This window comes from Panthera leo, chromosome B3, assembly GCF_018350215.1.
Source record: "Panthera leo isolate Ple1 chromosome B3, P.leo_Ple1_pat1.1, whole genome shotgun sequence".
Taxonomy (NCBI): domain Eukaryota; kingdom Metazoa; phylum Chordata; class Mammalia; order Carnivora; family Felidae; genus Panthera; species Panthera leo.
In genome coordinates this window covers 117829262-117842957 of record NC_056684.1, presented here as the reverse complement: position 1 = coordinate 117842957, position 13696 = coordinate 117829262, and the positions used below count along the sequence as shown (strand labels likewise).

At 39.8% G+C, this 13696-nt stretch overlaps 1 protein-coding gene across 3 annotated transcripts in view; it reads right to left on the bottom strand.

Moving 5' to 3' along the window:
* Positions 1 to 1404: 1404 nt before the first annotated feature.
* Positions 1405 to 13696, bottom strand: part of PSEN1 (presenilin 1) — a 72797-nt gene continuing 60505 nt past the window's right edge. For all 3 annotated transcript variants that reach the window (XM_042943701.1, XM_042943703.1, XM_042943702.1), the window contains 3 exons: positions 11655 to 11828; positions 4387 to 4505; positions 1405 to 2658 (listed from right to left, as the gene is read on the bottom strand). In XM_042943701.1, coding sequence (XP_042799635.1) covers positions 2503 to 2658; positions 4387 to 4505; positions 11655 to 11828 — 449 coding nt within the window. In that variant the 3' untranslated portion in view covers positions 1405 to 2502. The remainder of the gene's footprint in view (positions 2659 to 4386; positions 4506 to 11654; positions 11829 to 13696) is intronic.

Here is a 13696-nt window from a genome sequence, read left to right as displayed (position 1 = left end):
AGCGAGATTTATTGCCATCTTTCTACATAGGACAGTGATACAAAGGATGGATTAAATCACACACACACACACACACACACACACACACACACACACACACCCCACATACCCTCTTCTGGGATAAAACCTTTTGTGAAAGATATGGTACTTTTGGGACCTTCGCACTAATAACTAGTCTGGATCAGGGCTCCCTCAAGACTGCCTCAAATCATGAACATATTCAGGTGGCTTTGCTGTAGTGGTTCAATCATGTGTCTTTCTAGAAGTTAATACCCACATTGCTATATATGAGGAAAAAGAATCCTGGAAAAAAGGGGCTAAGCAAAGAGATGCGAGAACCTATTTTAAACCCCACTCTTTCTGTGCATTGACTTGTTTTTCCTGCATTTCTCAACTACCTAATATGAGCCAGTTTTTACTTATACTCCAGTTATACTCCAACAGCACACTACTGCTAAATTTAGTTTCTTATAAAAAAATATGCTGTGACAGAAAACAACTATTCTAAACTCCAAGGACGGGGTACCTGGGTGGCTCAGTTGGTTGAGCATCCAACTTCAGCTCAGGTCATGATCTCGCGTTCATGGGTTCGAGCCCTGCATCGGGCTCTGTGCTGACAGCTCAGAGCCTGGAGCCTGCTTCGGATTCCGTGTGTGTGTGTGTGTGTGTGTGTGTGTCTCTCTCTCTCTCTGCCCCTCCCCAGCTGGCGCTCTATGTCTCTCAAAAAAATAAAATAAAACATTAAAAAAAAAAAAAAAAAAAACAACCTCCAAAAGGAACTGCAAACTAGATCATATGATAGGCTGGAGAGAAAGCAGAAACAGGAAGAAAAGCTGGCCTTTCTTCAGCCACAGGGGGAGACTAAATGTCTCACAAACGCTTATAATCTGATCACTGTGGCTAAAGGTGGTCAGTGGTAAAAGAAGGGCTATGCCCAGCAAAGCTCCATTTAAAGGTGTCATGTGCCCACAGGCTGATGGCTCCGTTTATGTGCACTGTCCAGCTGAACTGCGCAGGACCTCAACTCCACTGCCCACTTCAAAGGTACAAAGGTACACTGAAATGAAAGGTAAGGCAGAAGGGAAAGCACAAAACACCCAATGTGAGGTTCTTGAGGAATAACTTGGTTCTCCTCCTTAAGATCTGCCCACGGGACATTAACTCATTTTGTCCCATTGGCTGTTAGTGGTCCCATCTTTTCTCTTCTCCGCATCTGGTTCGCCTCCTGACCCTTGGTTCTCCCGTGGCTCACCGAGTAAAATCATGGCTTTCTCCAAATTCTTGCTTTGTACTGATACAACTGACTTTATAATCCACCAGCTTTGGGCTATTGGTTTAAATTCTGACCTAGTGTCAGAGACAATGAATGGGTTGTAGTAAAAAAAAGAAAAAACAGGACAGGAAGTGCTTCACCAGCCATTTTACTCTTCTTTAATTCTACTGTCTTTGGGCACACATTGTATTTGCTACTGAAGAAATTATGACAGTGAGGCTGACAGCACTGATTCATTAACACATTCTTTGCACCACACAAAGAGTAAAATCCTAGAATAACTGGATCATCTGCTACCACAACAGAGCTGTCTCATTTGCTGTAGAAGAGAATGCTTATGGGGAGTCAGGGAGAGATGGGAACAATGGAAGCATCCAGGGCAAGTAAACCTACAAGTATGTCTAAAAATAAAGAATTTGGTGGAAAACCCAGAATTCACCTAAGGCTGACAGGAAACCGTTTAGATATAGTTCCATTCTTTCCAGAAATTACTGAATTTGGAACCTGAGGTTAAGACTTTTAGGATAAAGTAAGTTCAGACTGGCCATGGGAAGAAATGCAACCATAGATGAGTTTCAGTGCTTGAAAACAAAAATTTTCAAAATCAACCTACATATCTGACTTGACTCAAGGTGAAAAAAAAAATCTTATTTAAAAATGATAAGTCTGCAGCAGAAAGGTTTTAAAGTGAAAGTTAGAGCCCCTTTTCAAAAACCTTTTCGTGTTGCTGCTGGTGCCTGCTCTCCTTACAATACCTCCTGAAAAGGTTCAGAGTTCAATACAGGTTTATTAGGTTGATCTTCAACATGTAGTTTAAGATGAAGAGTCCTGTTTGGTTTAAACCGTGTCATTTAACTTCTCGGTAATGGTAGTCCTGAGAGTCTGCAGTGTTGGTAAAATCCACCTGTGACCAAGGGTCAAATTGCTGGTGGGAGCACAGCAACTTCTTGGTCCGTCCCTCCTCCTCATCCTTGTCCCTCAAATCTGGTAGTTTTTGCACCGAGGGACTCAGTCCGTCACGATGACGCGTGTTCAAAACCATTTTCTGTAGACATCTTCTTCCAGTGCCCAATGGTACAGGTGGTCAGGAAGACTTGGAAGGAAGCTGCAAAAGTCCAGCTGGGAATCTTGCCTTTGTTAGATGTGGACACAGTAAAATCATCTTTGTCCTCCCCAGGTTTAATTATAGTCAAAGGAGAAAAATCCATGGGATTCTAATTGCAAATATACTATATATAAAATTGATGGAATGCTAACTGGTCCATAAAGGGCTGTACAAGATAATCTGTGGCAAAGTAGAAAACAAGCCCAAAGGTGATAGAGATTGGAAGAGCTGGCAGAGCTTTCTTGAAAATGGCGAGGAGTAATAATGTAAGGCACAGACCCTGTGGACAAGAGGGGAGAGACACAAACTCAGGCAAAATTAGGAAAGTATTTCATGCAAAAACAACCCAATCACAAGTATTTAATTCACTGAGCTTAAATTTTAGGGCAATTTTTTTTTGTTACGTTTGGAAACATTTATTTTCCTTTACAATACAGAGTTCATTATGCACACACTTAATTCTAGGTAAGGAATAGAATCTAAAAATAAAACTATTTTTTAAAAATTAAATAATACTGAAATTTCTACTTAAAATATTGAGTTGGCTACTGTGAGTTTAGTTTGGCTGACTAAAGTCCTGGAGGCGAGAAGCATCCTTTATGTTGTACGGGGGCAAAGAGATGCTCACAGAATAAACCAATACAAGTTCATGAAGCATATACAAGTTTCTCTATCTGAAAGTAGAGCGTTCCTATGAAGACTTTTGTAAGCCGAAACAGCATAAAGCGAAGGATATCCCCACTTCCTGAAAGTTCCAATTATGCCACTTTTTTTAATGAAAGACCTTCATTAGTATGATAACAGCCTTTTTTGTAAAAGCAAAAATCTTCCTTGGATTTCTTTCTGTTATCGAAAACAGCAAAGTGGTGTAATATGCACCTTCAGAAAGCAGGAGAACACCTGTGTTGCTTTCTTGTAAACACAGAGCAGCCATATGATATTGTCCGTTTTTTTACCCTAACTACTAAGACAATGTCTGAAAACTGAGCATTTCAAGTTTATCCAAAATAAGTCATTTTCATCTTAAAAGATACAACACATCCAGAAAAGTAAATAAAAATAAAGAAAAATAAAACACATGAAAATTCTAACTGGTTTTATGATCATGATACACCACAGAGGTCAGCATAAAATAAACTCGTAAGTAATGGCTCTCAACTCACCTCTCATCTAACTTCATGGACACATATCAGACATCACATCTTTAGCAAAAAAACCAGTAAGAAATACCTTAAGAGTTACTTATAGTTTTGAAAGCGCCGGGGTTCATGTTGTGGTGCTACAAGCAAGACCTATGTGGCATGGTGCATTGTGTTAGCTTTTCTCGCCTCAGACTTGCTGCCCCCGGAATACTGCCTGCTGCAGGTTGTGGCATTAAAGGCAAAACCACCACCAGACTCAGGAACAAAGTGAGGATGAGTACCCCTTTAAGACTGATCTAACACAGCTATTTTCCTACATGTCTACGCTGCCAGGCTTGAAGCAGCTGTTCCCAATCAGAGGTGCTTATCAGAACTTTCCGGGGAATTAAAAAAACCCACACAATTAAAACATTAAGTATCTCAGGGCAGGGATGCACAATTTTAATGGGTAATTTTAATGGGTGGCCAGGTGGCAAACTATTTAGGTGAGGTTCAGTTAATTTGTTTTTAAAAAGCTCTCCAGGTGAATGGCACACTCAGCCCAGCTAGGGTGAAAACAGATTGCCTTAGGGCCACTTGGGTGGCTCAGTCCATTAAGTGTCCTACTCTTGGTTTCAGCTCAGGTCATGATCTCATGGTCTCGTGGTTTTGAGCCCCGCATCGGGCTCTGTGCTGGCAGCGCGGAGCCTTTTTGGGATTCTCTCTCTCCCTCTCTCTCTGCCCCTCTCCCACTTGTGCTGTCTCTGTGTCTCTCAAAATAAATAAACTTTAAAAAACAAAAAATAAAACAGACTACCTTAAAGGGACAGCATAATCAGAGTTCTGAGATGAGGATTTCAGACATGTTTTTATTAGTGTATACTTACAATTAATATGGCTACAAAACAGGCTATGGTTGTGTTCCAGTCTCCACTGGCTGTTGCAGAAGCTTTACCAACCAGAACACTGTAGAAAATGAAGTCTCCTAATCCAAGTTTTACTCCCCCTAAAAAGGAAAGATTATGAATATAAATGTTACTTTTTGCCATCAATTCAAAAGTGTCACTGCCACATTCCATCCTGTATTGAATGAGAAAGCAGTAAAGGACATATAAATTTTGGCTTTAGCTAGGTTTTCTTTCTTTTTTGTTTTCCTCCAATATGAGTTTCAGATTCTGTATGACTGGCTCTGGGGTCTTTAACATTGAGATGCTGTTGTTACATATAACAAGGAACAATAAATAACAGCAGTCATCTATTGACTGCCTGGTTTACACCTGGCACTTGTTCTAACAAATCTTCACAAGAACCCCTATAATTTACTTCATAAAATTCACCCGTTGTTCAATTACTGTAAAAGATGTAGAGTTGTCCAACCATCACCACAATCCACATTTCCATCACCCTGGGCCTTAAGCAACACTGATGTCTTCTCTCTCTATAAATTTGGCTTTTCTAGACACTTCATAAAATGGACACGTAACACTATGTAGTCTTTGTGACTGGCTTCTTTCACGTAATGTATTTTCGAGGTTTATCCATGAAGTTGCACTTGTCTGCACTTTCTTTTTACTGGTCAGTTTTCCACTGTGTGAATACACTAGTTGATGGACAATGGAACGTTTTCATTTTGGGGCTATTACGAATAATGGTGCTATGAACATCATGCTGTGACCAGGCGTACACATCTTTGTGTGGACATTGTTTTCATTTCCATGGGGTAGATTCCTACAAATGGGATTGCTGGGTTATATGGGAAGTTTATCTTTAGTTTTTTAAGAAACTGCCAAATTGTTTTCCATACTGGCTGTACCAGTTTACATTGCCACCAGCAAGACCTCAGGGTTCCAGTTTCTTTACTTCCTTCACCAACGCTTGATATTGGTAGCCTTTTTGATTATAGCCATTCTGAATAATGGTGTTGAGCAGAGTTTCATGTGTTTACTACCTCTTATATTTCTCCTTTGCTGAAATGTTTATCCAAAGCATGTCCCTATTTTTTAAATGGGTAATCTCCTATTATTGAGTTGTAAGCATTCTTTATATATATATCCTTAACACAAGTCTTGAACAGACTTGAAATGTGGTTTGTATAGCTTTTCTCACAGTCTGTGTCTTCTTTTCTTTTTCTTTTTATGTTTATTTATTTGAGAGGAGGAGAGAGAGAATGCCAAGCAGGCTCCACACTATCAGCACAGAGCCTGATGTAGGGCTGGATCCTAGGAACTGTGAGATGATAACTTGAGCCGAAATCAAGGGCTGGATGCTTAACCGACTGATGCCACCCAGGCACCCCTCTTTTCCTTTTCTTAATGGTATCTTAAAAAAAATTTTTTTTAATAGTAAAATATACAACCCAATGGCATTAAGTAAACTCACACTGTTGTACTACCATCCTCATCATCCATTCACAGAACTCTTTTCATCTTGCAAAACTAAAACTCTGTATGCATTAAACACAAACTCCTCCTTCTTTTCTCCCTCCATCCTCTGGCAACCATCATTCTATTTTCTGTCTCTAAGTTTGACTACTCTAGGTACTTCATATCATACAGTATTTGTCTTTTTGTGACTGGCTTACTTCACTTAGCATAATGTCCTCAAGTTCATCCATGTTATACAGCATGTTAGAATGTCCTTCCTTTTTAAGGCTGAATAATATTCCACTGTGTGTATACACATTTATACACTCATCCATCAGTGGACACTTGGATTGCTTCCACTTCATGGCTATTGTGGATAATGCTATGAAATTAGGTGTACAAATATTTCTCCTCTTAATGGTATCTTTTGAATGCAAGTTTTTAATTTTGGTGAAGTCCAATCTATCAATTTTTTCTTCTATGTATCAGTGTTGTATTGAAGAACTCTGCCCAACCCAAGGTCATAAGTTTTTCTCTTTCGTTTTCTTCTAGAAATTTATTTATAACCACTTACATTTCAGTTTATGATCCATTTTGAGTTCATTTTTGATTGTGGGCATGATGGATGGATAGGGTGAGGCAGGAGTTTCCACTCATTCTTTTGCATGTGGATATCTAATTGTCCCAGCACCACTGGTTGAAAAGATTACATACCCTTTTCCTGTTGAATTATTTTAGCATCTTTGTAAAAAAAATTATTGACCATAAATGTAAGTATTTACATCTAGACTAGCAATTCTGTTCCACTGATTTATATGCCTCTCCTTGTGCCTGAACTGATTACTATGGCTTTATTTAATTTTTTTAAATGTTTATTTATTTTTGAAGGAGAGAGAGTGATCATGAGCAGACAAGAGGCAGAGAGAGGGGGACAGAGGATTCGAAGCAGGCTCTGTGCTGTCAGCAGAGAGCCAGATGCGGACTTGAACTCATGAACCATGAGACCATGACCTGAGCTGAAGTTGAACACTTACCCGACTGAACCACCCAGGTACCAAATTACTATGGTGTTAGAGTAAGTTCTGAAATCACATAGTATAAATCCAACAATTTGTCCTTCTCTTTCAAAATTGTTTTGGGTATTCAAAATTCTTTACATTCCCATTTTTTTGAAATGTAGCTTGTAGACATTGACAAGCTGATCCTAAAACTTATAAGAAATGCAAAGGCTATAGGTTTTCTGTTATCCAACATTTTTTCCCTTCAAATTCTTTTCAAAAAAATATACACTTAAGTAAAGGCTAGGGACACCTGAGTGCCTCAGTCGGTTAAGCATCTGACTTTGGCTCAGGTGATGATCTCATGGTTCAATGGTTCAAGCCCCACGTCGGGCTCTGTGCTGACAGCTCAGAGCCTGGAGCCTGTTTCAGATTCTGTGTCTCCCTCTGTCTCTGCCCCTCTCCCATTCATGCTCTGTCTCTCAAAAGTAAATAAAACGTTAAAAAAAAAAGTAAAGGCTAAAACATGGATTCAAAAGATATGTTTTAACTTGGGATCCATTATTCATCCATAAAGCTTTAAAAGTGGCTTTCATTTTTCTGTTAAGTAACTATTCCCAACTGAAGTTTGACCCTGGTTTTAACGTTCATGTTGCCTGGGTTAGAGAAACCACTTCCAGGGAAGAGAGGCAGAGGGCCCTGAGAAGTATAGTGTGTTCCACATGTGGGTGAGAAATAAGCAGAGGGCTGGTTAATAAGATATTACAGAGAAACCAGTGTTCTTGAGTTGTGGGAGCCAGAGTGAAGTCTTCCTTAGTGGAAAAGATAAACATATGACCCATGAAATCCAATGCTATGAATTACTGGGTCAGCTACCCTTTAACTTGCTAACCTTCCCAGACCGATGAATATACACACCAGTTTCACATGTACAGAAGAGGCCAGTGCTACTATTTAAGTACTTGTATGATCCAGAGCAAGTTGATTAACTTCTTTTAATCCTCAAATTCCTCAGCTCTAAGATGGGGATTATGAGCTATTACATAGGGCTGTTATCAAGAATTAAAAATTAGGGGCACCTGGGTGACTCAGTCAGTTAAGTGTCTGACTTCAGCTCAGGTCACAATCTGACAGTTTGTGGTTTCGAGCCCCGTGTCAGGCTCTGTGCTGACAGCTCAGAACCTGGGGCCTGCTTCGGATTCTGTGTCTACCTCGCTCTCTGTTTCTCCCCTGCTTGTGCTCTGTCTCCCTCTCTCAAACATAAATAAACAAAAGAAAAAAAAAGGCCAGGGTGGGGATGCCTAGGTGGCTCAGTTGGTTAAGCATCTGACTTAGGCTCAGGTCATGATCTCATGGTTCGTGAGTTCAAGCCCCGTACTGGGCTCTGTGCTGACAGTTCAGAGCCTGGAGCCTGCTTTGGATTCTGTGTCCATGTCCCCATTTCCCTCCCTCTCTCTCTGTCTCTCTGCCCCTCTCCTGCTCACGTTCTCTCTCTCTCTCAAAAATAAATAAACATTTAAAAAAATGAGTTAAAAAATAATACAGGAAACGTTCTTGGCACATATAAAGGCTAAAATATATAATAGCCTTAGAAAGACTTAGATTTCAATTTCAAATGTTAAATGCTATAAGAAACTAAAAGTAAGTTCTTCAGAAAAAAAATGTTACAGAAATGAGATTTTTAAAATAATGCAGGGAAAAAATTTTGCAGTTATCTGAAAACAAATATGTATTTAGAATATTCAAAGAATCATTACAACTCAATAATTAAAGAGGCAAATAAAAATGGTCAAAGAACCTGAATATAGTTCTCCAAAGAAAAGATAAAAATGGCCAATAAGCACACAAAAAATTACTCAATATCATTAGCCATTAGGGAAATGCAACTGAAAACCATAATGAGACACCACTTTATACCTACTCTAGATTATAATCAAAAAGATAATAAGTGTTGGTGAGGATGTGGAAAAATTGGGGCATTCACACACTGCTGGTGGGAATGTAAAATAGTATGGCTGCTTTGGAAAACAGTCTGGCAGTTTCTCAAAAGGTAAAATACAGAGTTACCACAGGACCCAGCAATTCTACTCCTGGGTATATACCCAAGAGAAATAAAAACATGTCCACACAAGAACTGGTACATGAATGTTCATAGCAACATTATGCATAACAGCCCCAAATGGAAACAACTCAGATGTCTATTATCTGATGAATGGATAATAAATGTGGTATATACATAAAATGTAATATCATTTGGCTACAAAAATAAATGAAGTACTGACACATACTACAACACAGATGAACTTTGAAAACATTGGCCTAAGTGAAAGAAACTAGTACAAAGGATAATATAGTGTAGGATTCCATTTATATGAAATGTCCAGGATGGGCAAATCTAAGATAGTATATTTGTTGGTGTAGGGGGGACATGGGAGCTAATGAGTATAGACTTGCTTTCTGAGATGATGAAAATGTTCTAAAATTCACTTGTCGTGATGGTTGCACAGCTCTGTGAATACAGTAAAAATCACTGCATTGTGTACTTTAAGTGGGGGGGATGGGAGGGACTGGAGAGCTGGACAGCTAAGGATTGTGGGATTTCTTTTGGAAGTAATGAGACTGTTTTAAAATTAACCGTGGGGTGTCTGGCTGGCTCAGTTGGTAGAGCATGCAACGCCTGATCTTGGGCTTGTGAGTTCGAGCCCCATGTCAGGTACAGAGATTACTTAAAAATAAAGTCTTTAAAAAAAAAAACCAACCTGCCTATAATGTATTATTTTACCTTTTTACTACTAAAAGCTCTTCTTCTACTTGAATAGTAAAATTCCTCTCCCTCACTTCCCCTGAGGTTACAGAAAAGAATCTGTAGAGTCAAATTTCCACTCCTGAAAACAACAGGCTAATTTTACTACGTTGATAAATTTTAAGTCTACTGATTAGTAGTACACTTAGGATGAGCCTGCTACTGGCATGATGTTTGAGGGAAGTATATTCTGAAATTCACTAAAAGGAAGACCAACTGCCTTCACATGGGATAAATATATTTTAGGGGTGCCTGGAGCCTGCTTCAGATTCTGTGTCTCCCTCTCTCTCTCTCTGCCCCTCCCCCACCCATGCTGTCTCTCTCCGTTTCTCAAAAATAAATGTCTAAAAAAATTTTTTTTTTAATATTTTACATTTCTAATTAAAAAACTCTTGGGGCGCCTGGGTGGCGCAGTCGGTTAAGCGTCCGACTTCAGCCAGGTCACGATCTCGCGGTCTGTGAGTTCGAGCCCCGCGTCAGGCTCTGGGCTGATGGCTCGGAGCCTGGAGCCTGTTTCCGATTCTGTGTCTCCCTCTCTCTCTGCCCCTCCCCCGTTCATGCTCTGTCTCTCTCTGTCCCAAAAAAATAAATAAAAAACGTTGAAAAAAAAATTAAAAAAAAAAACAAAACTCTTCAGTTTTCTATTAAAGGCTGATTTTAAAAGGTTGTGCAGAGATGGTTACGTTACTGGATGCTAAGATGATGAAAGAATGTCAATTATTAGTTTATAGTGGTCCCAGATAAAGAAAATATTCTGAAGTTAGGAGGGGCAATACTTGGGTTTTCCTTAAAAAAAAAAAAAAAAAAAAAAAAAAAAAAAAAAAAAAAAAGTAGAGACAAAGAGAACATGAGAGATGATCAGGAGAGAGCACTCAAGTTGCAAGGTCAGTCATGAAAGACTGCTATATACTCAACAGCTGTATTACTTCTTTCTTTTGGCTGTAGGCACCTTTGAGAAAAGAGAAAAGAAGATGCAACCTCATTATGGTGGTAACTTTGCAGGCAGAGAATATATCAGCAAAGGCAAGCTTAAGCCTGGCTGTAAGACGAGGCAACTGTGTCTAGTTTCCCTGGAGTGTGAAAGTCACAGACTGTAGCTGACTCTAACATCTGGAAAACTCAGCCAAGCACCAAAGTTAAGTATGTGCCAAGTTCTGACCCAGTTAAAAGACTAAACCTGAGCTGGCTGTATGTAAGAAGTGTTCTGCTGAAGCTCAAGGATAATGTCAAGATCATAACAATTAGTGATTAGTGAGTAAAGAAGCTAAGAAATTTAGGTGTTTGTTTCTTTAAGAGTACTTAATATTTTCACTGTAATGTTGTAATCAATCAAGAGTTTCACTTTTCTGGGGAAAAAAACCCACAGAGAATAATTTAGTTGGAAAATGTGCTAATCTCTTAATAAATCACATCTCTAAGACTAACTGAAGAGACGACTGAGCCCTAACCAAGGGGCTGGGGGGGGTGGGGGTCTACTGGCTGATAATGTTCCCAAGAAACCCCAACTGCTAACCTAAGTCTAAGTGACAACATATCTTAGACACTGAACAAATGCTTGCATTTCTCCCAATAACCAAAATCCTTTACAGTGCTTGCCAGCAAAGGGAATAACGATGTAAAAGGTTGAAACATTCAAACTCACAGGTCTCTACACAGCAAAGAGGAAATATACTAATGAAATTTTTGTACATAAATATTGTAGTCATGAGTCTTACTGGAATAATAATTTCCAAAAAATCTTTTATCTTTTAAAACAAATGCCAAAGTTCAGGCTGTAAAAGGCCATTTCCAAAAATCTGAGGGGCAGAATTTGGCCCATTAACAAATGTAACTATGAGAAAAGCAACAACTATTAATATTTCCCACTAAATGCTATACTCTGTTATTCAGAATTAGACTGTACCACTCTTGATCCATTTTATTTTTGAGGAGTTTGGTAATGTAGCACCTAAAGGAACTCATGACTTTTCAACATAGAGTAACACACATACTTTCTTCTGGGTCCTCACTGGCTAGGATGCTGCTGGAAAGCTCCTGCACAGCAGCTCGTGACTCAGTCGTGGAGTGATGAGGCCCTAGGCGGTTGTCCCTCTGGGCTTCCCACTCTTCACTGAAGCCACCATCATCGCTCTCTGTCACAGGGTCTTGGGACTCACCTTCTGTGCCTTCAAGAGAAAGTGGACATTACAGCTCTGTAATACTTAGAAAAAAATGTTAATCCCTTTAAGAAAACTACACGGAAACAGTAACTACCCGACTGTCACTGCAACTAGGTTAGCTGGCTCCTAAACCACAAATCACAAGCTGTAAAAGTACCTGGAGGTTGCCTACCCGATAGTCATTTCTCTCCTTGTTTCCTGAAGGCAGAGTCCGGATTTGTTTGGGTTTCCACCTATCCTGCACATGACTCTTCCCAATGACAGTTCTAAAGCTGAGGCTGGTACTAGCCAATGTGTGTTGAGGCCAAGTCTGCTCTGAATTTGGGGGGAAGTTTTTCTCACTCTTTTGAGACTCAAGGAAGAAACACAGCCCCTTTCCAACCCTGGATGATGTCTTATCTGGATAAAATGCCTGGAACTGCAGTTGCCATCTTCTGACCATGAGAAGCAGTAGACTGAGGACCAAGATTGTATCTAAAGATGACGGAACCGGAAGAAGGAAAGAACCTGGGCCCTTGATGATATCAACGAACCATAAAATTCCCCAACCCCACAAATGCCTACACCTTAGGACTCAACTCTAAGTTAACACAAGAGAGAACATAACTCTTCTTTGTTTAAAGCAACAAAGATCTGATCTCGGCTGCCCAAAGCTTCCTAAATGATGGCGCTCACCAGTGGCTTCAGTGACCAGGATAAAAAGCATACCATTATGGGAGGTGGGGTGAGGTAGGAAAGTGGGGGTGAATTTTTTTTATGGGCCAGTCATTTTGTTACGATGATCAATCTTACTGAAAACTGTGAGCATAATATGAAAGTCCTGAGAAACTTCCATACATTAAAAATAATTAAAATACATGTGAAGTTGATAATACCTTTTCTCTCCTTTATTATTATTTCTAATAAAGGTAAAACATGCTAATAGCAGAGGGAGGTTTACCATGAACAAGTAAAGCTTGCATCCTTCAGGCCTCTCAATTGCATGGAATTCTTCTGGGAGGGGCCAGAGCAATTCTGTATTTGTAATTTGTATTCTTTTTCTTAACCAGGTCTTCACAAAACCTGAATCTTCTATGGTTTGGAGTTTACATAATCATATAAACATAAGCTAAGCATAAGCTTTATAAATAAAAACTGCACTGCCTGCTCTGCCCCATCCCTCCTCACTCCTACTTCCAAACCTTCAGACATCCCCTTTGGGAGCCCTGTGTCTTTTTGTTCCAATGTAACTTCTAGTTTTTCTAACACAGTGGTTTTTAGCGAGGGGGTAGCACCTCCCTTCCAGGGGGTGTTTGAAGAACCAGGATGGAGGCCTTTTTGGTTACTGCAACACCTCAAAGCCACTATTAGCATTTAGTGAGTGGGGGACCAGGAATGCTAAATATCCTGCAGTGAGGGGAAGTCCCACACAATGAAGAATTGCCCACCCAAAATACCACAGCACTCCCGCTGAGGAGCTCTGAAGTTCAGCCAGGTCCTTCTAACTACAAGGCCTCTCCCCATGTCTCCTCTTCTAGAAAGTTCTTCAAAACTTCAGCTGGTTCATCACCTACTGTCACTTCCTCAGGGAAGCCTTCCTGATTTTCCAGAGTAAAGGAAATTCCTCTTCTATAAACTTTCATAGCAACTTATACATCTCCTTTGTAGGCTGATCACAAGTGTATGAATTATTTGTGGAATTAGTTGGTGAACATCTGTATCTCTCCAAATAGGTTAGAAGCTCCACAGGGACAAGGTATCTTGTTCAGGGCTGTACCCCAGTGCCCAGCAAAATACCAGGCACACAGGAGCTCAATCACTATTTGTTAGAAGAATAAAATCTTGATGTACCAAAACCACATTCATACTCACATACATAACTCATAGATAACTAT